At 45.2% G+C, this 25,436-nt stretch overlaps 1 protein-coding gene across 8 annotated transcripts in view; it reads right to left on the bottom strand.

Annotated features, from left to right (window-relative positions):
• GRIA3 (glutamate ionotropic receptor AMPA type subunit 3) overlaps positions 1–25,436 on the bottom strand; it is a 153,990-nt gene that overhangs the window by 16,735 nt on the left and 111,819 nt on the right. For 5 of the 8 annotated variants that reach the window (XM_064463289.1, XM_064463291.1, XM_064463292.1 and 2 more), the window contains 2 exons: positions 19,972–20,170; positions 4,526–4,773 (listed from right to left, as the gene is read on the bottom strand). In XM_064463289.1, coding sequence (XP_064319359.1) covers positions 4,526–4,773; positions 19,972–20,170 — 447 coding nt within the window. Of the gene's footprint in view, positions 1–3,851; positions 3,967–4,525; positions 4,774–19,971; positions 20,171–21,222; positions 21,392–25,436 lie in introns of those variants that run through there. The other 3 variants (XR_010374833.1, XM_064463290.1, XM_064463296.1) reach the window with 2 other exon arrangements.

The raw sequence follows: 25,436 nt of genomic DNA, 5'->3' as shown, positions 1-25,436 counted from the left end.
TGAGAGGATTGTATAATAAACAAAATAATTAGTTTCCAAACTCGTAATACACTGTAATGCATTTCCTGGAATATGTTTTTTTAATATAACCGTTACTTTGCGTTCTCTCACGATTGAGAACTCAGCTCACATGTATAAGAGAATTTGAAGACGGTATAATTTTGCCATGACTCCAACGGATGAAACTAAATTCACGCTCATTTAGGAGAGCGAAGAGAACAAATTTTGATGCATGTACCAGAATGTCTGCACCAGCCAAGTCAGCCCACACGTATTGACACGCATCACAGACATATTACATATGGATGGAGCACGTTCCCCTTCGGACTTCTTAAATAAGACCCACTACTGAAGTGGGGTAACTCCCTTCGCCAGGGCAGTAGCAACAGCCAAGATACTGCAGGGCAGACTGGCCCCTCTGCTCCACACCAGCGCTGGCAGGTACTGGTAGCACTGAAAATGAGACGTCGGTCAGCTGAGGCCTTTAAAAGAATCTCATTAAAACAGCACAATCTCTTTAGTCTTAAATTACAAGGGGACCCCAGGAGCATGGGATGCTCACAGGACTAACCTTACAGTCTGTGTAACCGAATAGATTAAAATACTTGCAGAGAGTGAATTAAATACCTTTTCTTTTTCCTGCTGTAAGACTCAAAATCCTTGTGAAATTTGAAGTCACTGTTTAATCTTCCAATGGCAATGAAGATACGATAACAAGAGGTGAACTCACAACTCAGAATCATTCGTCTCCAAGCACAGGCGAACCGCATGCTAAATCGCAGGGAGGATGAGCACGGGAGGGCATTTTCTGGGTGACTGGGTCCTCTGCAGTACAACGATGGGCACTGGCACACGCGAACAGGCTGCATACTTACCTCTGGCTTTCAGCGCAAGCTAGAATATCAGATTGCACAGAGGAATTCAGCTTAGGAAACTGGCACCATCAGTCTGCAACAACTCACAGCTACACACAACTCGTTGGAAGTAGGTAGGAAGCGGCTGATTACAAACTCGGGGCAGCGATTTCCCAAGCCTCGGTCTCTACTGGCGAAGCTAAGAGAGGGGGGTCTGTCAGCTTAGCCGGTAGAGAGCACTGCCCCGAGTGAGTAATGGTCTCCATGCGCCCTGTGTGATGGGGTGCGGGGTCTGCATCGCCACCTGAGGCACCTTCACCACCCTGTCCTCTCCGATTCCCCCCAGCTACCACCTCCTTTAAGGGAAAAAAAGATCAGTTTTTAAGTGACTCCTCTGAAATACTCCATAAACGAAGCCGTGTTCATACAAACAATTAACTGGAGCGATGGGATGAGATGACAAGGGCAACTCAGGCTTCTAGTGGGAGGACGGAGAGAGGAGAGAGAAGCCAGCGAGGCTGTCAGGGCTGAGGCGCCCAGAGCGCAGCACTGGTGCTCGCCTTCCCGAGAGGGCAGCGGGGCTCCCGTGGGGCTGGGGCACAGCCTGAGCTCGGCGTTAGCGGCTGACGATGGGGGTGTGCGCTGCCGGGAAGGCATCTGCCTGTCTGCTGCAACACTGCGGCATCGCAGCCTGCAGCGCTCGGTGCCTACAAAACGCTACCTCAAAAGAAAAGCCACTTCGTAACAAAAAAGTCCTTTGATTTACAACATCTCTCGAAACAACAACTAACCCCTTCCCTGCCTCCCCTAGCTTAGGCTTCTGCGGGAGGTCTTCTCCGACCCACGTTCTCCTCCCTGGGGACTTCTGCGGGCTGAGCCGTGCCCCTGAGAGCCGGCATCTGCAACTCAAACAAACAAGTAGTCCTTCATCACAGCATGTTATGACAAACTGTGGGAAGACAGCGCTTTGTGATTTACGGATTAAAACAGCAAAACACGTGTCACCGTGTTTGCTCCCCTTCCCTCTTCACTGGATACCTACCCGTGGTATCACCGCACACCTCGCTCCATTCCCTTACCATGCACCTACCTGGGCCAAGGGCTTGCTAACGGATGGTATTGCTCTTTGTAAAACGTCTTTCAGCACAAGCAAAGATAAAAGGATGGCGCTGCCCTAATTATGACCATTGAAAAAATCCTCTTTAGTTTCCTTAGGGCTGTAGGCATTAGTTGGCTGGGTTTAATTCAATGAACTTGAAGCAATGAAGTTCATTGAAGCTGGTTTGTACAAAGAGTTTTCTTTCATGGAGGCAGCATTAGACAATGCGGTGCTGGATCCCAGGAGGATATTAAACATTTAGTATACTGGCAAGTATAGCGTTATATAAAAGTGTTGTGTGAAGGATGAGCAGCAGAGCTAAAAAGCATAAAAAAGCTCACGCTCGTCTCCAGGCTGCTGCCGAGTGCTGCGGACCCCCAGTTATTGAGCAAACCTGCATTCGAGAGCTTTTTCTTCCTTTATGATTACACAGTGGCTTTTGCTAACATCAGAGGTGAGTAGCTGAGCAATTTCCTACGTAGCCAACTGTAAGCAACTCTTATGAATAGAATGAAGCAGTAATTTGCAGTAATTGTCCGAAACTGCAGTTTACTGAAAATACTGTTATTATTGATTTTGGACCAAAGCTGAAGCATTTTTATAAGAGACATTAGGAGTTATTGTTCCCTAAGGAACTGGTTTTACTATGTGTAGGAGAGTGTCACTATGAAAATTAATCTGAGTACGTTTCAGTATAACAGTGTATTTTAAATTCATTTTCTTGGTAATTCCCGTACACCAGGTGACCAATAGTACCCAGCCTACTCTAGCTACAGCTTCTCCTCACCAGGTTAAAGACTGCAGAAACTGCCAGTTTACAGGGTAAGGTTGGCAGTATGAAAGCACACTAGTCATCTTTTGTAATACACGAGCTACTTAAAGCAACTTAGAGCGTCTTGCTATTGTACAGGCTGCCTGAAAGACTGGGGCAAGCCTCGGCTCAGCAGAAGCAGTGACAGGTTTCCCACATCTGTATCAAAAGCACAGCAAACACAGATGCACAGGTGTGGGCATAAGACCGGTCAGTGGCGTACAAAAGGTCACATTTGAATATTCTAGGCAAAACTACCAAGACGTCTTTCCTTTCCATTTCCCGTTCAGTGCATCAATACACTTCCCTGCTGCAAGCAACATATTTCGTTTCAGCGTCGCCTATTGCAAGCTCTAGCTCCTTAACACATTACCGTTATTGCTATTGTTTTACCATTAACAGGCGATACCATCTCTGCGTAACATTGTCTTTGCTATCATCGTCGCTAACTCTGTCTCTTGACCCCACGCTGCGATTAGACCAGCAGCCACCCTTTCCCTCCTTGAGCTACAGACCCACCCAAGCAGCTCCTCTCCAGAGACCAGGCTTCCTCCCAGGGGCTCTGGTGGCACCAGTTCAGGCCAGCAAAGCAGCGCGTGCCGGTACTGGTTTGCTTGACCCCTCCCCAAAAGCAAAGTAGAAGGGAGCCTTCTCGCCTCCAGGTCTGTGCTGGCTCAGCTGATCCTGGTGAAAAAAGCCTCTCGCAAACCACTCTGCATCACAGCTAAATCACGGAGAAGGACAGAAGCCTTGTCCTCAGGGGTTAATAGAGCAGCCAGATGTGATCACTGGTTCCTTGTACAGATACAAGTCCTGATTTGCTCTGCATAGGCCCCACCAATACTGGACTTTCTATCTGTTAGTTAAATAAGGTTTCCAAGCTTGACCAAGCCTGTTGACAATATTAAATAAGACCATTTCTTTGCAAGAGCTACTGGGCAAGCAAATGGCTTTTTTTTCCCCCACCAGAATTATTCAAATGGTTTTAATCTGTGTTCCTTTTTTTTTTTTTCCTTGAGAGGTAAAATAACAGCCTTGCCGATTACTCTTTGCTAAGGTACCCGATTGTGGTGACATTGAGGCTGACCTTGGAGTCACCTCCCCCGCTGCCGCACTCTCCTTTGTCGTACCACCATTTGTTTTTCAATTTGTCCAAGAGGCCTTGCTCATTCAGTTTTAATACTGCCAGGTTAACAGCATTTCTTGAAACGATAAAACATAACTCGTAAGAAAAAATGCACAAATGCTTAGGAAATCGTAACGTATAAAAAAAGGAGCACAAGAGGACAAATTGGCTAAAATTTCACAGAACGTGGAGCTATCAAAATGTCTGTACAGCAAATACAGGGTTAAATATTGGAAGGTGGCATGGAGGATAACATTTGCTCAAAACTGAAGTGTGCGGGATGGGGAAATCGTCTTTGAGAAAAAAAGTAACAAGAACACCACATCATGCAGTTAACATTCGTCACATATGGCAGGTTAACTCGGCTTTTACCATTTAAATTGAAAAAGCCATTGAACTGTAAAATTAAAACAGCAACAAACAATCGGAAAGGACAACACGAAGAGAACACTAAAAAAATGGATGCATTAAATAAACGAAACCATAATTTACCGTCTTATTTAACTCCATGGAATATTGAAGATTTTAAACTTTAAAGTTACCTCAAAATCCACAAGAAAGAAAATGACAACACAATACATCAGGGTAGGTGGAATACTATAACAACATGGATATTGTTATATTATTCCACCCACCTTAATGCTGAGCCTTTGGGGGTTGCTACACCATAGCCCTTGGAATCCAGGTTGCCGCCAACTTTCATGGTGTCGCAGGGCTTGCGCTGCTCGATGTACTCGTTCATCGTCGACTCCAGCAGGAAGGCAAACTTCCCCTTCGACTTCCGCACCCTCGCCACCCCATCCGCCGTCGTTTTGGTGAACACTGAGGGCTCGGCCGACTTCATGTACGACCACATTTTCTCGTAGACGGCTATTTTTGACCTCTGGGAGAGACAAAAGGAGGGAAATGAAGAGCCGTGTTGGCAAGGGCACCAGACTGAGCTCCTCGGGCTTAGTTGGCTTAGAGGTATAATTAACACCCTATCACAGATTAAGGCTAACAAATAAAAAAGCCAAGGTAGCTCAGAGGGAGACACATTGCCCCCTAAACAATGACCAAACCATAAAATGGCTGGGGAGGGGGAAACATTTCTCTGGCATTTATTCTAGTAAGGGTGCGGGCCCGTCCCCGCGCCTCGGCTCCTGCTCCGCGGTGGGTTTATCCGCCTGCATGCTGCGCTGCTGCTGAACCAGAGGGAGGATGTTAAATCCCAGCTCATCCATCACGGCTAACGGATGCAAAAGAAGCCTCTCCTCTTCGCACAAATCCTCAGCATTGCCTTTTGTGCTAGCTCGCAGCTAGGAAGCACCGACATTTGCTTATTACAAGTCCCCAGCAAGGCCAGAGTCCACTTTTCAGGGTGGTAATGGCAGCTCTATGATACAGGAGGCCAGGACAGCTCTAGTGGCTTCTAATAGTGATGCTCATACGAAGGGTATAAAGTGTAATTACAAAATCCTTTATGAATCAATAGTAGAACTTTCAAAATTCAGTTTCACATTTTCCTACAAGACAGCAAACACAAATATCAGCAATAAGCTGAAAATATTGCTGGTCAACTGCTTGCATGTCATGTGTATATATATAATTTTTTTTTTCGCGGATTTCCTCGTTTTGAGACTGAGCCAATCCTAACAGCCTCCAGCTCAGCATACAGGTTTTGTAAACCTGGAAATGTGGAGAGATGTGTTATTTCCCCTTCTCCCTCTTCCCCACCAGTTACATTTAAACCACCCTCAGATCTCAAAGCCACCTCCAGACTCTTAAGCCTTCGTATCCTGGACTACCGGTTAAACTTTCCTGCTTGGTCGACAGAAGGCAGTAATGCCAGCCATATTTCTCTAAAGTCTAGAACTCAAAAGGATTTATATAAGGCTTTCAGTCCAAGCTGTGGGTATCTCAAATTTATGCCTCCTACTCCTTGCCAGTTTCCTCTCCGCAGCTCTCCTTCCAGAACAGGCAGGCAGTAGCTAAATCTAGTTCAAATTTAAGAAACTTGTGGCAGTAGACTGTTAATGTCCATCAGCTTGATGACTGAGACATGCTTCCTCCTCACTCAGGGCAATTTGATGTGTTTTGAACAATGTTAAGCTTAACAACCAGCCTCCAAACATTTCACAGGGATTAAGCCCTGCCTTCACCACCATTCTTCAGATTAACACGTTCAGCTAGTGTCGCTACGACGGATGGAGAGGAACACAGAGGGCAAGATTTTATTTTAGTTATCCTTCCTGATGAGCTGAAAACCAACCGAAAATGCAAACCGATTAAAATCAGCCCAGTCGATAACAGGAAATTAGAGAGACGACAATACAGTGCAGCTTTGTTAGGAGCTGGCTGGGTGTGGGGTGCAGAAAGCAAGCGAGAGGGATTTCAGCTGAGAGCATTTCTTGGCTAAAGACAGGCTGTATGGCTTCATTTCTCCAGCACCAGGTGTGAAGAACGGTGGGAGGAAGGGGGATATAAACGGGGTCTGAAATGGTCCTTACACACTTCAAAGTGTAAAAAATCAGGGGATTTTCCTGGCTTCCCCCTGCAGCAGCAAACACTGAGTAGCCTGAGATGAGGAGGGTGGCTCTGAAGCCGCGGGGGAAGCGTGGCGGCCCAGCTTCTGGCAGGGAGCGTGCGCTTGCTGCCCTGCGCCGGCACCGCGCGGCGCTGCCTCTGCCAGCCTCAGTCGGGTTTGGACAGGGGCAGCTCGAGCCCCAGCTGACAGCGGGACCGTGGGTCCTGCCCAAGGAGAGACATCTCACTGGGGCTCTCGGTCAGGCACCCACGGGCCAGCAGCTAAAACGTGCCCCCTCCAAGCACGCTGACCTGGGTCTCCCACTTTTCCAACAACCTCCTTGATGCACGTGGGCATTTTCACACCTCCTTTGCCACTGGGAGCTGCCCAGGGCAGAGCGCTGCTCCCAGGCACCCGCTGGCGGGGCCACGGGGACCCCAGGGCTACTGGAGGCGGTGGCTGTCACCGGCTCAGCAGCTGCTACCGCCCTCGTGCCCTGCGGCAGCAGAGCCTGCGTGGCAGCGGTGCGCACCTGCGCAAGCGGCGGAGCGAGCAGCTCAGGCAGAGCACGCCGCGGCCCACCCGCCTGCTCTTCCCGCGCAGCTCCCTCAGCAGAAAGGCAGCAGCCTGGCTGGCCGACACAGAGGCTGCGTGAGCAGTGGCACTTCTGGCCTGTCCTAGTTCCAAGGTGCTTGTCCTTATGACCTTCATCTTCTTTTAACATAAATAATAGAAATGCACCTGCCCATTTATATTTGCAAATGGGCATCTAAGGGACAAAAAGGAGGTAAAAACACAGCTTTACTCTTTCTCTTTATGTATCTCAGCAAGCTAAAGTGATTAGCCTTCAAAAATTCTGCATGCACTACGTATGCTTTTTCTTGTTTCCCTCTGCAGTGTGCCTTTAATTACACAGATAAACCAGAATTTCTCTTCCTTTTCGTCTTCTAACTCACACCGGAATATCTGTCTTTAATAAGTTCTTTCACACTCTTTCCAGCTGGCCTGACTACCTAAAAGCTATTGCCAATACATCTGTGCATTGTTAATAATAACAGTTATCTGATGAGTGCCAACAGCACGTTCAGGGCTGCGAATGGTCCAAACAAAGCACATTCCCTGCTCCAAGGGCAAAGGGTGAATATCATCATTCATGGTTCAAAAAAAACAAATTCCACAACTCAAAACGCGATCTCTTTTCAACTTCAACAAATACCCTGGGCTTTATAGTTTGCTCCCTTCATTTAACTCTTTTGGATGATGTAGTTAATAAAAGTTAGTACATTTCTATATGATCATTGCCCACCTCTTCTGCCGAATTAACTAAATAACAGTCTGATCTAGTAGAAGTAGACAAAAATGCAAGCTAGAAGTGAACGCAGCAGGTATTGACTAGGAAAGGTTAAAATAAAATGCATCAGGCACGCGTTGGTTTCGGAGCAGCCAGAGCCTGGCTGGGGGAGTCTGCGCGAGGAGCCGCGATGTCCCGGGCACGGGGACCAGGGAGGTGACAGGCTCCGGCCTCTGCGACCTGCTCAGTTAGTGCTACTCTTTGTAGCTGTTCTCCTGAATTCATAATGAGGCCAAAATAATGATTTACGGTGAGGCTTCTTAAAGGAAGGGACAGTGCTACCAGAGGAGCTGTGAAACCTGCAAACCCGCTCAGAAGCGCTCGAGGGCATCTTCTGCCCCAGGAGCCATATTTTACACCTGCTCAACTACATAAAACAACCACTTGACTAAAGCTGGTCAAAGATGCAACGAGATGAAATGAAAGACAGTATTTTGAGTAAATATTTTCCTTTTTCTTAATTTTCAATTGCCTTAAAAAAGCCCCCAGAAGCCCCTAAAAGACTTTAAGAAAAGGAAAATTTATTTCCTTTCTAACTATAAAGCTGCAAATTCTGTGCTGCAAGAACATTTTCACCCATCTGTCCCCTTCTGCAGACGTTCACGCCGCCCCTCCCAGCCCCTGCCAGCGCCTGCGTGCCCCCCCCAAGTCTGACACCTGCGAGAGGGGCCAGACAGCAGGAGCAACTGCAGAGAAAGGATTTACACTCCAAAATAAGGGAAGGTCTGACAGATCTGCACTGCTGCTAGAGATCAGCAGCAGTAAAACATTTTCCCTCTCATTAAAGTGTTACTTTTAAAGAGATATTTAGAAAAAAAGCTTGAAAGCAAAGATTTAAACCAATTCAAAGCCCGTAACTGCAGTAACTCCCTATGCTCTGCAACTCCTATTTCGTTTCTTTGATATTGCTCTCAAGAAGTCCGTCACACACATTTCCTCGGGATTTCAAGGGGATATTATTATCATTTTTTTCTTAAAAGCAACATTTTCAGTGTTTCATCTAGGCCTTGGGAGACATTAAAGCGTCTTTTCATTATCGCAGACTTACCGCAGATATAAATAGAGCTGGCCTTTGCTTTGTCAACAGTGCTGGCTTCCTTCTTTACTTGGAGATGTTTATGCAGAAGTATGAGCCACACACACCTCAGCAAGGGTGTAGGCAGCTCCCTTTCTTGTGCTGAGGAGTCACTTCTTCTGCCCTGTAACTAACTGGTAGATAAATATACATTGCTTCTGGGTAGGAATGAGTTAATTTTAAAAGAAGGTGCCAATTCAATCAGCCCACAATTTTAACACTGTCTTTCATTTGCATTCTCCTAGTTTTGATGGCGTGGTTGGCTCCAGTACTGAAATGAAAAGTCAGACAAACCCACAGTGTGCCTCAGCACCAAAGGGGCTGGGCGCGCGTCACACGCCGCAGAAAGGAGGCAGGTTTACCTCTCCGTTGCAGCTGTTTCTTCAGTCTGTGCAAGAACAAGAGAAACCCAGCACCCGCAAACCTGCCTCCAGCTGAGCAGGCCCACATGCCTTGGTTTCACTTTTGCACATCCCAAATCACCTGGAGATGTACTGCAGAACCCAGCACACCTTAGATGATTCCTTGGCATCACTTACATTTAGCTCTAAAATATCTTTGTGACTGAAGCCTTCTCCCATTGACTGAAGTACCTTTGCCCCTCTGCAGACATCTGTCTCACGCTTCTGCTAAGTGACATTGCATCACCTCCTCCCAGTACTGAGTAGCAGTGAAGCCATTCCGTTTGAAAGAAACAGCATTTTCCCTCTATAGTTAAAGTACGTTACATGGATGCCCTTCGCCCATTTCAGAACGTTTTGCCCTCTCTGCCACCTCCTCCGCGACCTGCAGGTCATCTTCACAATGCCTACCTCTTGCATGCTGTTGGGGTATTTTATTAAAATGATCAAAATGGTCCTTTGTTTCTTATGACAGACACCAGGAAAGTATTCCCCAGCAGTCAAGATTAAAATGTTCTCTTATAGGTGATTATTGTTGATCACCCAGTCATGAGCCAAATTCACCCAAATCGATTTTATATAGTCTCCCATTTTTACTCTGTATGTGTAAAATTTTAGATTATACTGATGTTAAATATTTTAGCTATGTCTTCAAAACTAAGACAGTGACAAACAAGATTAAAAAAAAAAAAGGAGGAGAGAAAGAGAAAAGGTCCCCCTGGTAATCCAGGAGCTGGGCTATGAGGAAGAACAGGAAAATGTTTTGTGCTGGGCTGTATCAGTGTAGGACATGGAATGGGCATACTGGAGAGGGAGAACGCCCAGAAGGAAGCCAGTTACAGCTGCCTGGTCTCGGCTGGGCCCAGGCTACGTGAACTTTAATATACTTTGGAGCAGGCCAGCATACGTTGAAATGCAGTGCATCCAACAGGGAAGTGCAGCGAATGGGAGTGAGGCAAGTGCAAAGCGGATGGAGCATCCTGACCACGGCGTGCACACAAAGGTAGGCGGAGACATTGATGAAGGACCTAAAGCTGCAGAGCGAACACACTCCTTTGCTACACCAGTCCTATGGCCACTTTATAGCTCTTTAACAAGGGAAATTTATAGCCCTAAGTCAGACAGATGTTGCTGATACTAAACACAAAGGTCCGTACTCAAAACAGTGCAGGTATTTAATCCGAATAATACATGCTGCCATTATATAGATGCATGCCTCACTGATATGAACCCAGGTAGTTAAGTGTGAACCTTAGCTTCATTACCATCACTCATTGCTTTTCTTCCACGTGTGCAATTAGCTCTTCTACAGCAGCTAATGAATCCAGCAGCTTATGAACCATTAAAAAGCAAGTTACTAAACAGGAGTGAAAAAATGCCACAAGACTGCCTTGGCACCACCGCTGCTGCCGGGCCTGGGGATCACTTTGAGATCCATTGGTTTTAGGCAGTTGCTTTCTTGGACTTTCAATATGGCAAACTGCAACGGAGTGGCTACCACTGTCTTGGTCTTTTGCATAAGGCTTTGATTTGATGCCTTCCCACTCCCCCACAAGCCTGATGTTGAGTCACCCCCGCCACAGCTGCCTCTGGGAGGAGCGAGGGACTGTGGTTGGAGCCCCCAGCCCAATGCCAGCTCTGGAGCACAAGGAGGCTGGCCTGACGATGCTAGATTAATAATACGAACATGATAAATATTAGCAGTAAGGTCCGTCTGCCTGAGATTTCCAAGCTCTTTACTGAGAAAGAAAAAATAGGTCTCATGAAGGCCAGAGGGCACCATTAGTCCCCTTTCCCAAGTGCGGACATCAAAGCAGAGATGTCATTTACTGAAGGTCATAGGGCAAAGCCTAATAGATCAATGTCACAGCTTTTAGCCACAGATAACTTGTGATGCCAGCAGTTTACTTACCTATATGGACAGAAAAATCAATCCCATCAGTACATGAACCTCTTGTTTTTATTACATTCTCCGCAGAAGAAAGTAGGTCAGATGCCACGAGCACGCCCAGGGCATTTCTCTTTTAGCAAAGCCAAGCCCCAAATCTACCAAACTCTACCCACAGTTCATGAATTTGTGGGATGCCACAGATAAGCAAGGTTCGAGCATGAATACATGAACTAGCCTCTATATTTGTAGGAACACCCAAGTCTCTGATACCATATGCATAAATGTGAAAGCATGAACTGGTGAATAATGGTATTTCACAGTGAAGTTTGTGATGGGAGACGTTGTCACGTTGGTTTGTTGTTCAAAATAATGACGTTATAACTTCTGCTTTAGCAGTGGTATTTTCCTTTCCCAGTTGGGGCAAATGAAGCCCAGAGAGCTAAAAGATCAGGCCCACAAACCCCAGGGCTGCCCGCTTTCCTCTAGGATCTCCTACGTCAAGATTCAGACAACCCCTGCGTGGGGACTATGAGGACAGCTACTCTCTTTCAGCGAGAGCCTCTGAACCCACCAGCAACATCTCTCCCCTGCCCGGAGCAGGGATGGGAGCGCAGCAGGGAGCTCGTGGAGGGGGAGGCGGTGGGGAAGCAGGGCCAGCGGCAGCGCTGCGCACACAGGCAGCTGGGGAAGCAGCCTGCGGAAAACCCTCCAGGCTTTAGCAACACTAGTTTTTCCACACCTGACATATATAAGGGCCAGATTAAAAAAGAAACTTTATCTCATAAAAATAATACAATATTGTAGGAGTTTTCTTTTGAGACTTTCTTCCTGAGTATCGCGGTCATTTTGAAAACAGCTTTGGCAGCAGGCAGGTAACGTGCTGTAGCTGCTTTAACAGAGATCTTTTCTGGAGGGAGCTCCGCTCGTACAAGCAAAGAGTCGCTCTGGCTGCAACCTGGCGTCGCTGACGTGTCGGTAACAATCCAAGTAGCAGAATGAAAATCAAGATTTTAAGATGTCCTTTCCTGGCACAGTATTGAACATCAGACTACGCCTGTATTCACCTCCTCACTTCGTTGCTGTCGTCCGTTGCTCCCCGTTGCAATGCTGATTGGGAAATTAAAATGAAAGTCTCTACCAAGAGACAAGCTGTCTCTGCAAATCCTTCGTGATTCGTGGTCAGAGCCAGCGCTCGGGGAGCGCTCACCCCGAGGAAGCGCGCTGCGAGGCTGCGCGGGGAGACGGCAGGGGCTGGGTGGCACCGCTGAGGATCAGTATGGCTGTGCTCTGCGAGCATGTCTGTCTGTCTGTCTGTCTGGGGAGCAGGAGGCAGCACACAGCGGAGCCGGCCAGAAGGGATTACATCAGCCTTCAGGCTAAGGGGCATCTTTCCAGCAGTGACATATTTAGCGGAGTAGTCTTGTCTGGGCAACTGAGCAGCACACCAGCCCTGCTCTGGATTTGGCCCGTAATAAATTAACAGAGAATGGCGTTTCCAGCACACGATCTGAATGCTGTCAGGTCTAATGAGTTTTCAGCTCCAGACAGAACAGGCCAATACACAGGCGATGATGGAGAAATCCCAGTGGACTGCAAGAGGGGATGTTTCATATTCACATCATTAGAGTTTCTAAACCTTCATGTATTTTCTAATGATGCAAAAGTAACAATAGCAGTGCTGTGAGTAATTTATCAGCACCCATGTATTTTAAATGAATCCCTAACAAGAAAGTATTAATGTGACACAGCAGCATTACGTAAAGTAGGAGAGACTTGAACAACCAGGGTCCTCGCTGTCTTGAGCAATGTCATTATCGTTATCATAGAGCTGCTCTCCAAAAAGTAGAGCATTCGAACAGAAAGTGATTTTTCCCCGAGGCGCTCTCTGCTTCGCCTCTGTGGTGCAGACACAGTTACGGCGTTAACCCACTGCTAGCTGCTGCGCCAGGCTTCACCACGGGCTGCACCCACGTGCACTGCCTGACCCCAGGAACCCGCTCCCCTCTATAGTGCAGCTGGCGACCCTGTTCTAGCGATCGACTTCTGAGCCATACCGAGACACAGGTGAGCTGGAAAGCCTAAACCACAAACACAAGTAGAGCTGATAGACAAATGCCATGTGTTATTGAAGATAAAGGAGAGATTTATTCAAATATTTGTTGTTAAGTGTTGACTGAAAGCTTTGTTGAATCCTGGCTTGCCTGCTGAAATTAGTAAAATGGTTCAGCCCCCTTAAGCCCGGTTCCATCTTCCTTTCCAAGGAGTGGATGATGGATGAGCTGTTAATTTTAGTTCCCGTAAGGACACATTTTCCTCTCCAATCCATAGGCTTAAAGACATTAGATCACTTCATGGGAAACCATTTCTTTTGTAATTATGTCACGTTTGATTTCCTGCTGTCTTTAACACTGCCTGTTAGCCATGTGGCAGAAAGGAGTTCCAACAGATTAAGACCCCCTCCCCCAAGTAGACCATTTATCATTCGTGCAGTGGAAAGGCTGCGATCTCTCTGCACACATACATTCACCTTTTAACACTTGCGCACACCCCCACCTATATCAAACAGGGAAGGGAGACAGCATATATGGGTGGATATTTTTTTTCTCACTTTCTGTGTTGAAAAACAGTTAAACCACAGTTATTTTTCTGATTAATCACTGCCACGTTTCCTATCAAAGATCTATACAGCTCGTATTTGAAGCTATCACTTTTCTGTGATGTTCTATTCTTTTAAGTCCATAAATACAAGCTCTTCAATATTTTTGTCAGGCGTTTGTTATGACTGTGTTGTTTTGCTCGATGCCAAGAACACAGAAAGCTTAAAACTGCTAATCATAGATTTATCCAAAGGCAAAAGCAAAGCATTTTTATGAATGCTGTGCTAGAAACAAGTCCTTCATCTTCACTAGCAAAATAAATTTCGAAATTAAAAATCAAAGAGTTTAACTACAGATGAAATCCTCAGCGCTGCGTGCACAGAGTTCACTATGGTGTTTCTAATAGGCTCTAATGATGATCTCAATATCGTTTGATTGCACAGAATGCATAAAAATTGCATGGCAGCTATTGGTTCATAATTCAAGGCTTTTCCTTACCTAAACTGTTTGCTGGTAGGATTCATTTTCCTCACCTCTTGTCTTCACACAACCTTATCATCAGAGGAAAGCAATGAGCTCTTTATCTTATAACTGGGTGTAATATGCTAGCGCTTCATAATGCATTAGGGTCATTATTTCTCCCTCTCTCCCTAATGGGTCTGGGACGGTGCCGTGCTCCTGCCTTGCTGCCCGCCTGCGGGGCCAGCCTCGTCTGCCACAGCCTGCCCTTACCGGGGGCCCGCGGGAGGGACCACGATGGGGACGCCTCTCTGCACGCTGCCAGCTGGGGTGGGATCCAGCGGCAGCTCTCTCTTTGGAGCCGGGAGGGACCCGCTGGTCTCACCGGTGCCACTGCAGACCCACCTCCTCCAGCCCGTTACAAAGCACTGCCTGAACAGGAGTGGAGGTTTTAGTTACCCCGGCTGCTCTCAGTGGAAGGTATTTCAAAATCCTTTTGATGGGTTTAAAGAACGTTTTTTTAATTGCCAAGGAACTTGGGGCCAATTCGTTCATTTGTTCTTTCACTGTTTTTTTCAGAAAAATGTTTATTTTCTGTGTTAGTGCTAATCTGTCTCGTGGTTTTCTCTTTTCTTCTGAACAAGTTATTTTCTATATCAGCTTTAGTTTTACCAGCTAAACAAGTTGTACTTAAAGTTCTTTTCAAAAGATACCTCACCAGTCCCTTTACCACATCTACACGCTGCTTCTGGTACCTTTTTCCATGTCAAAGCACCTTTCTTTAGCGTGGGCAACCAGAGCTGCAGACTGAAACACCAAGTCTCTTGCCAGGGCAGTTCATGCTTTTCTATCTGCTCTTGCTGAACTAAACAATCGTGATGAAACCAAGAGGGTAGAAAAAGGGGGACCATCTTAGGCACCATCCTTAACATGACTTCTGTGTCCTGAAAATTGTAGTTTCATATCATATTTTATGTATATATGAAGGCCACAAAGGCCTCACGTCTGAACCTGGTTTGGAAAGAACCACTTTTTGAGAAAGCCGATGAAGAGGAATTTCAAGTGCTGCACATGCCCAAAAAGGCGTGAAAGAACAGTATCACCTTCTCACAAAACATAATTAAGAGCAAAATGTTACTGAAGTGTCTGGGCAGGCTATCCAAGTGCAATGAGAAGCGAAGCCTTCACACAGGAGGCACAGGAAAGCATGTTCAGACTCCTCAGTGTCCTCAAGTCAGGTATTACTCCCACGTGTCATCAAGTAACGGAGACTTCAGCCTTAGCTGTGAATTTTGTACCATGTTGCAAACAATTCATAAAAATAATATCTGAAGTATCTAAGCTGTGCTTGAAGGCTGGCAGCCTGTTTGACTCCTCCAGGCACTGAGCCTAAAGTCTTTATTGACAGCAGAAGCGATGTCAGTGTCAAACTCTCTACCCACCACTCATGAACATCAGTGCCAGGTAGGAGTAACCAATTGTAAGAGCAGGAAGCATCACGTGCAAAGGATCTTTCGCTTTTCTACTGAAACTCCTAACGGGCCTGGCAATTAGTGCCATTTCCAGAGAAAGAATTAGGAACTGCCTTCGGAGCAGCAAGTCATTTCATCTGAGGCACAGGGGAGCCATTGGGTAGTAGAGTCGTTTTGTCAGGGACATCCTTGAAACCATTGCTGAGAAAAATACAAAGTTCTACAATAAAATATCAGTCCTTTGAGGCCTCCTTTGTCCTCTTAGTTTTAGTTAACAATGATTAACTACGCTGGTAATGGTGTGATATGAGCTGCCTTCAATTTCCCACAAAAGGGAGGACTTAATGCAAGATCTTGCTAAATGCTACCTGCCTCAATATTTCAACCTATAAAGTCTTGTCACATCAGCTCAATTTTCAGGACACCTGAAGTTTAAGGTTTCCAGTAAAGTGTACTAGTGGGTCAGCTGCGTTTGCCAGTGATCAAACGCATACTTTGCAAATTATTTTACAGAAGCCTCTTAACACAAGTACCTGCTATCAATTAAAAGAAACCACCAGAAATTCAAGAGCAATTTATATTTCTTAATGTCTAGAAACACGTTCTGCTTCTACTGAAGTTTAAATACAGCCAAGTTTACATAAGAATTACTAATTGGTTGTAAAGGTCATGCCTTTTGAATATATATGTACCGGAGGTCTGAAACCTATTAGGCTGTGGTATTATACTTGGGCTCAGTGCTGCATTTGGATTAAATGGTGTTATATTGATTTGATGAGCTGCTCAGATATGCTGAAGCTTTAACCGAATGTATTAGAAGATGTTAATTCTAACAGAAACACCCTTAAAGTAGTAGCTTAGTGATTTGAACTTGCTTTCTAGTACAGGCCTTTGCTGGTTTTCAAGAAAGAGAAAGATGCATTTTGGAGTCCTTAATCTGAGACTGCATGTTAAGAAATATCTAAGGAGAGGTTCTTTCTTTTCCTTTTCAATATGGATGAATGCCATTTGAACACCAAAAGGGAATTGATGTCATCTATTGATTGCCATTTAAATGCCTTTATAAGCTAAATAGTGCAAAACGTAAAATGTTTCTGAGCAGAAACAACCCACAACCGTGAAAATACAGAGGGCTCATTTGGTTCTTAGATATACTGGGTGGATGAATGCCCTGATGCAAAGAGTCACCACCAAGCGACGAGTGTGAATAATGCCTGCTGTGAAACTATTACCAAAAATCGGCTCCCTTGTTGTACTCTTGAACCCGCAATGGTGTATCTTGCTTTAATCTAAATAGATGGGATAGCGTATACCTGGAAGAAATTGTGAGGTTTAAGGAAACCGCCAACACTATAAAATAGGTCACTAGCTGGAGTCTGCTCAGGTCTGAAGTGGCTGAAAGTCATTACCATCTGTTCACCTGAAAATTGGTCCAGTTCCTAGCAGATAAATATCTGCACTGTAGAAGAAACCTTCAAAAGTGATTCTATCTGGAAATGGGGTTGGCAGAAAGGAGCCATGGACGGGAGGCTCTAAAGGAGCTCCTTCCAGCACACACGTGCAGACAAGGCGGTGGGTATCTGAAGCTCACTGATGTGCGGTTCCTCTATGATGCAGCAGGAGGCCATTTTCCCTTGCTGTTGTCAGTCTGGCACCTTCCACTGGTCAACAGCAGCTGTTAAGATCAATATGTGACTAAGATCTTTGAGAAACAGTTTAGCTTTACAGCTCTAGGAAGAGATACACCCATACAAGCTTCTTTATGGGATCCTGGAGAGACTCTGTCCTGCATCTCCTGTGTGAAGTCATGGCCCAGACACAACGCCAACTTACTGTTCTTGGTGCCTTACACATGCGCTGACCTCCTGCTCACAGCCAGGAAACTTGCCCCATCTCTAGGGAAGGTTCAGCTACCTCTCACATGCCAGAGTGTGTGTACCTGAGCATGGGCAACCAGTGCAAGTAAGGGTTGCACTAACTTGCCCGTGTAGCCACCCCCACAGTGAGAAGCTTCCTTCCTGACTGGGTAGATGATCCTGACCCACTCAGGCAACAGTTGCTCGAATTGGTTAAATGCTGGTGGGGAATGGGTGGAGGAGGATATTCCCCTCACAGAGCGAATAAGCACCACACTGTAGCCAGGAGAACTCATGGCTTTTTCTGACTCAGACCACTATCACTCCCACTGATGCTCTGGCAGTAGTGAGAAAAGCACTTACAGAGAGAAAAGCATCCCAAACCACAGAGCAGGCACAGTCTGTGCAGCAGGCCCTCAGAAACCGAGTGTCCTCTAAGAGTTATTTCAAGTTTCAGCCATCATTACCATCTTATTAAGTAGCTAATAAAGACTGTACAACAAAGTATTTATGTGAACATATGCATTTAATCTAAGGCAAGGCTTTTGCCCTTCTCAAATCAACTGAAGAAGGCTCTAATTACAACAGTTTCATGGCTGCATCACTCTATTCAAATTAATTACTCTGCAAAAGTTAATACAACTGAATTATGTTGTGTGCCTTGAGAACGCTGAGGAGAGAGAAGCACCACTTAGGGCCCATTTGCCTTCCCGCTTGGCCCAGCCGGATCACCCAGAGCAGGCGTTACGCCCCGCTCCACCACTGCTGGGACTCTGCTCTCCTCCTCCTCCACCTGACTCCTCGCCCTGCCTGATGCAGCTGCCAGCTCCTGACAGATCATCCTCATTTATAGCCCCACTTTCTCCAGCACCAGGAGAGAGTCACAGCTCATCCCAAGACTATTAACAGCACAACAAAGTATTCATACATTTACTAGACACGAAACACTCATTCCTTTGATCTCTTGGTGAGAAGGGATCTCCTTGTTATGTCAAACTATTAAGGAAATGAAGAAACACCCCCATACAATCCCTCTTTCTGTATTAACAGTAACGACATATTCAAAAGAAGATTTTTTTTCCCCCTTAAGAACAGTACAGTGACTGCAAACAGCACCAATATTTCTCATCAAGTTGTGCTACCAATTCTGACAGGTCCACTCAACTCATTTTTGCTGTGCGGATAATACAGCCTCAGGCTGGTAATTAAACAGAATACAAATTTTTACACACTCATGTCACCCTTACAAGGTCAGCGTTTATCTTACTGGATTTTAATAAAGACAGAATCTGTTGCGCCATACCAGCCACCACAGTTAATTAAGAACTACTGAGTATCTATTTTTATATAAAGACATTACACATAAGTAAGGCAGAGTACGAAAGCTTTATAAAATACCTTTGCATTCATTTCCAGCCTTGCATCAGATTTATACATACATGTAAGAGCGTGTGTGGTCATGTACTGGAATTTTATGCAAATTCAAGGAGCCATCAGTATTTATTCAAGGAGCTATCAGTATTTAATCAGCCTCCAGCAGCAAGGGCTGCACCTGGCCAGTATGCGTGACAGGCAATAATTAGTCCTGCAGCACTGACCATTTTCCTACACAAAAAACTGTTGGTTTGAATGGCATCTGATTGGCACTGCTGAGGGAGAACCAAGAGCTCCCTGAAAGGGCTGAGCATTTCAGTTCGCCCTTGGAAAGGCTAGAAATAAAAGCTTTTCACGTCGCAATGTTTTTAGATACATAAAAGTGGTCTGAGGTCATAGTTAGAGTTTTTAATGACTCTCACCAAACTCTCTGCAGTTCAGCTTGTGGCTTGGCAAGTGGAGAAAGAAAGGATGATTTTAAAAGTATGTAGTCCCCCACCCCCAAGAATTGCAAACCCAGCGTTTCCCTAACCAAGGTAAATACATGTCGGTGTTCCAGGGTAAAAATGTTTCACCCCTGACTGCTTGATACAGCCACGGCCAGATGCTGTCGAGCATTGAAAACACAGCAACAAGAACTGCAGCAATCAATGCACCATATAGAAACGAACGGCAACGCATGCCTCCCATCCCTGTTCTCATTCTGGCAAGTGAGCACCGACGTCGGATGGCATGAACGGCTGCCAGCTGGGCAGAGCAAGTAGGTCAAGAGCATCACTCCTCCAAGAGTTTTCTTTGCTAAATATTGTGCTGACTGCATTATTGCTCATCAGACCAAGGTTCTGTAACTGGTGTTAAAAAAACCCCTTCCTGTGATAGCAGAGGTCAGGTTTTCCCTCTTGAGATGTTTCAGGCTGAGAATCACCCATTTCTGATAAAATGCCTTTTGATATTAAAATCTGCACTCAGGCCTGTCCCGACTGCACAAAGCAGATTTCACCAGAACAGCTGTTATGGTTGGGTAGAAACAAACAACTGAAAACTGTATATTAGGCACTTACAGTTTAGAAAAGCTCTAATGGAGATTTAACAGACTTACTCTAAAGAATTCTTTAGTTGAGCCTGAATCCAAAGTGCCATAGGCTATTTCGGTTTGTTTGGCCAGGTCCTCTGCGCTCTCTATGGGAGAAACCATCCTTTCCACCGTAAGGAAGGCAGCAAGATTAGCAGTGTAGGAAGAGATAATGATGAGAGTGAAGAACCACCAGACTCCTCCGACAATTCGCCCTGAGAGAGATCTATGGAAAAACACACATCATCAAATCGCTTTGAAAACATTCCTTGATTTTTTTTTTCACCGAAGAGAAATTCACATGCACAACCCTTTTGTTCAGATCCTCCAGGTATCTGTGAACAGGCAGACTGTGAGCCAGTTCCTCACAGTCTTCCTCAGGAGAGCAAACTCGGCATGCACCTGGTCTTACCTAGCTAAAACTCTCTCCAGCCTTTCACTGAAAACAAGGACAGTCAATTAAGAAATATTTCATCTAAGCCAACCCCATCAGAGGTTTGGAGAGGAACAAGCTCTCCTGATTTCCACAGACCCTTTGCTGGAGAAGTCCATTGCCAGAAGACTTTTGTCGTCTCTGCTTGCCCAGCCTTTCCCCGAGGCTGGATTCGCCTGCTCCAAAATGACAGCATCGTGTCTCTTTGGGGGCTGCCCAGCTTGGAGGACACGAATGTACCTTTCACTGCATCGACTCTCAAAGTGTAAGATGTAGTAAACTGCTAAAAGGAATCTGAGTAAACATGCAAAGGAATAAACCAAAAATGATCCAGGATCCTTCTCTCGTCACAACCTACCAGGCATTACAGAGTGCATCTGCATATTGAAGTGAGGAGAGAGGCTGGTTTGTTTTATGGTTTTGGTTAATTGAAATTTGCATGTTGCACTGTTCCAAGTCAAGCATATTCCTGATTTATAACCACCAGAGCAACAGAGAAGGAAGCAGAAAAAAAATGTGTTCCATTTTTTTTTTTTTGGTTTTAAAAGGATACCATAAGGACTTAAAAAAAAAAAAAGCCTATTTGTAAATATACAATTACAAAATGCTTAGTGGTCAGGAAGTCTAGATACTGTCAGGAAGAGCTCTTGATGCTTTAAAGCAATTTAACATCAGGCTCAAAATACTTGTTTGGGGCTGAAGGATGCCAGTGCCATGCTGCTCAGCTGGGTGGGGAATTTCACCACCATGTACAGTGCTCCTTCTTCAAACACAGCATGTTGACCAGGAATCACATAAGGAGCTGAGACAAAGCTATTTCAAATGTTTTCCCTTAACTCTACTGATACCAGTGGAGGAAGACTCAATCCCAGATACATTAAATCTGTGAAACTTGGGTGCTGTAGTCCTCAGTTTGTGTGAAGGGAAGAAATAGAAAGCAAGAAAACTCTTACCTGTTTATTTGTTTCCTTCAAGCCCCTCAGTGCCATCCCCAGACAGTGGGTACAAGTTGTCCTACCAACAGATGGAGACAGGAAAAAAAACAAAAAGTCTTGTGATGTGCCCCCACCCCACACAGGGGGGTTAGCTGGTAAACTGCCTAGTCTTGGCCAAGCCTGAGATTGCCTGAGCCATTAAAAAAATCCCATTAAATTATTAAGGAAAAAGAAAGAAAGAAAAAATTATCCATCCAACATTAAAGAACACACCAAAGAAAAAAAATCGCCAACACAATAAAAACAGAGAGAGCAAGCTGGAATAGGTTAGGGGAGTGTGGAGAAACAAAGTGGTGAAGCACTGCTATTCTCCGCTCTCCTCCGCCCAAGAAACTGAAGCAGCAGCTCCCGCTGAGAGGGCAGATGCAGGCCGGTTCCTACGGATTACAGCAGCACCACCTGCCAGCAGTTAGCACCCCAGGCACGGTCGCATGAAGTCCATACCAATGTGCAAGGCGGTTCAGGTGGCTACAAAGCTTAGGGAAGCCTGAGGAGTGAAGTAGCACCTCTTTGTCCATCAGGAAGGAATGACTTTCGAGGTGTGAACTCTGAGAGACATCGCCATCACCCTGGCTGCGTGCGCTTCCCCATGGCAGGCGCACATCCGCCAGATCACCGACAGCGGAGGAGGCTTCCCCGCCTTTCTTGAGGGCTTCCCAAGAGGATAAAAGGTTTCCGAGTTTCAACATGGGCTGTGCTGCAGCTGTGCTCGCTACCAGAAGGCTACTGATCATCTGGAAAGGTAAGTTGCAGAAATATAAATCTAGAATAATGGAGTAAGTCAAGAAACCTTTCTACCTCACTCTACATTCTTTGTAAGTATCAAGTGAGTATCTTGGGATTTTACAGATGGCTAAAGTCCTTCCTGGCCAGCTCTTCTACCAGTTAGGGTCTTGGCTTTAGCTGCTTTGTAAAACTCGATACCCTACACACTGAATCAGGCTCTTACATGGGCTGATGAAATTTCAGCCAACCACAAAGCAGTGCCTGCTGAGCTCGTCACTTAAGGCTCCCTTTGGAGACAGCGGAGAGAAAGAGAGGAGACAGACACCCTCAGAAAGAGATTTATCTCACTTGCTGTAGCGTGGGATAAGTCTGAAGGTACCCATCTGTCTCATGACTTTGGAGGGAACCGAGATGCCTAACTAAAACACAGCCTATTGCTTTTAGATGGCTGCGTCAGGTGAAATTCAGCTCCCTTTTGTTCATTCTTCACTGCATACTTTCCACCTCCAGAAAGGAGCTGGAATTGAATTCCTCCTCCCTGCAGTGAGGTGGACAGTTTCCGAGCCAGACCGAGCAGAACGCTGGCTAGCAGGTACGGCAGATGAAACAGCCACTTGCATACAGCAAGACTAGCTTTATCTGGGGCTTCCCGGATCCCCTGGCCCTCTTGCTTTACAGCAGTTTTGAAATAAGATGATGAAAAAACCTTGTCAGGGTGTTTAGACAAATTCAGTGGAACTACTGGGAACAAACCAGTATGTGTTCATTCTCCCTATAGTTTCCCAAAGGAAGTATCTTACTTGCGTTGGTAGCTGCCCCTTCTGTTAGCAGGACAGATGGCTTGCTGGGATGAAGATGTGCAGAAGACAAGCATTTTCCAAACTAGTGAAACCTCAAGCTCACACTGTTGTAACAATAAAAAGCCTGTGTCGAGCTGCATGCTCATACAGCATATTACACACAGAGAAAGGTAAAAATATCTTGCCCCAGAGATCCTGCAACCTGCATGAACCAAGTCAGACAGATACAGGACAAAAAGTGGAGAACAGCTGAGAGGCAGGGGAGGACGGGCATGGCTGGATCCCTTGATAAAGAAGGCACTTCCCTGAGGGTCCTACATGCAAGAGAGGTGTCTTGCTAGATAAGGACCAGAGCTGTTCTCAGAAGAGCTGGGGTCACTTGAAAGAAAACTGGAAGTCACTACAGAGTTGTTTCTCCCAGAGTCTTCCAATGAGCATGAAAAGGAAGATTAAACAGCTGCTACTATGAAGCAGTGTGGGCTGACATAGCTGTAATTGGTGGTAGCACAGGATGGGGCAAAGAAAAACAAACCACAAAGCTGATACTGAAGGAAAGAAAGACAGAGAGAGTCAAAGAACAAGGACACAGACGAGCATGGCCTGGCAGCCTCCTTGTCCATAGGACCCCAGTTCCCCCCAGTCCATCTGCTGATATGAAGACTCCTTATACCCACTGCAGGGGCTGGTGTAGAGGGATGTGGGAGAAAAAGGGTTAGTACATAAACGCCAGGCTGGTAATAAGAGAATATTTGTATGGTTTGTACTGTGAACCACAGAAATGTTTGTCCATTACTCAGATAACGATTATAGAAAAATCAATCACAGCTTTTAATACCAGCACAGCACCACTTTTTTCTGATGAAGACATACCTGTCCAAGTGTGCGGTGTTGTAATTTAAAAACAAGCAACTAATGCTTTATCCCAGCATGTCATTTGCTAAATTACCTCAATAAACAGATACTTTGCACGACACTATTTTAAAGTGAATTAGCGTGTTAACAAATGAAAGGAGTAACAAAGACCTGGAATAACAGAATTATAACTCAATTATCAAAACAAGGTCAGATGGTGTTTTCAAAAGGAAGTAAACAGGAAGAGTGCATACCTTGAGAGGAAATTTAAAAGGAAGCATGGAGTCAAATGAAAGCATATTAGTAACAAGAGAAAATAAAAATAAATATTCAAGTTCACATTCAGTTTCCAGGAGAATAAATACAATCAAACAAAACCTCATTTATTTATCCAAACAGCTTGAATTTTGTTTCTACTCACTGCCATAAAACATATTTGATTTTCTACAGTATACAGAAATAATAAGCTTCTCACACTACTCAATTTTTAATTGGGTTCTTTTGATCGACACAAATATTCACAAATAACCCTGAAAAACTCCTTGTCTAGAGGTGCTTTTTATTCTGAGCATACATTACCTGGCACCCACTAAGCTGCAAGCTCAGTCCCTTGCTCACACGCCCAGCCAGCCCTCTACCTCTCCTGCCGGCCTCACGTGGCCAGGCGGCCCTCGCCTCGGCTGTTGAGACAGAAGACAATAAATAACAGCATCTGAAGTGCTGACTTGAGATGCTTCCATCATAGGAACTGGCAGTGGGAGTTTCAGAAATACCTAGATACCCAGCTCTTATTGCTGTTGTGAAAGTCCCACAAAGTCATTCCCATGGCCTTTAATAGGAGTCTCTTGAGCCTTCTACTGTGAAAACGGTGATCTAGAAAAACACCATCTTAAATGACCAACCTCATGAGATAATTTTTAATGAAGCCCGTCTTTTTCCACCATCAATTAATTAATCTAGCCTCTTTGTTCCACAAGAATAAAGAGCAAAATGAAAATACATGCTCTCATAGAGATTTCAGATGCTTTCGCTCAGAACAGTGTTACAAATTTGACTGTGTTTTCTCCTGATCCCATTTGCTGTACACATCTTACATTAAAGCAGGTTTAATAATCTACTTTTGATCCATCAAAAGTGAATTTTCAATGCTTTAGCTCACTATGCAGAAAACAGAGCAGCCTTTGATAGCAGAACAAAACTGCTGGAACAAATGCTGTTTCCATCAAGGGATGCACCAACCCCCATCCTTTGGCTGCTATCTGATTCCATTTAGACGACTCCTATTAAATACAGAGAGGAGAGTATAGGGATATATCCTCTGGAATATCCACACAGCATACTCACCGAGGATAGATCTAACTAGTCATTAGATGTCACAGCTGTTCCACACAAAGGCAGCTGAAAGAGCCTTTATCAGCAAGTACAAAAGTGATCTCTCCAGACTGCTTGTCGGCATCTCTCTACAAGTGCTGTATGCTCTCATATAAGAAATTTATTCAGACAAAACTCACAATGGAAGAATGAAGCCCCTTTTAATGGCAATAAAATAGTATGAAACATTCATATAGTCAATGTACTGTGAATGGTGTAACCTTACAAAGATATGGATTAAGAATGGGATACTTTGGAATAGTCCCTTCTACGGAAAAGAAATGTGACATTTAATCAACTTAAGTCAACATATCA

This window comes from Phalacrocorax carbo, chromosome 11, assembly GCF_963921805.1.
Source record: "Phalacrocorax carbo chromosome 11, bPhaCar2.1, whole genome shotgun sequence".
Lineage (NCBI taxonomy): Eukaryota > Metazoa > Chordata > Aves > Suliformes > Phalacrocoracidae > Phalacrocorax > Phalacrocorax carbo.
Note: the sequence above shows the minus strand (reverse complement) of the source record. Positions and strands in the feature narration are given on the sequence as shown.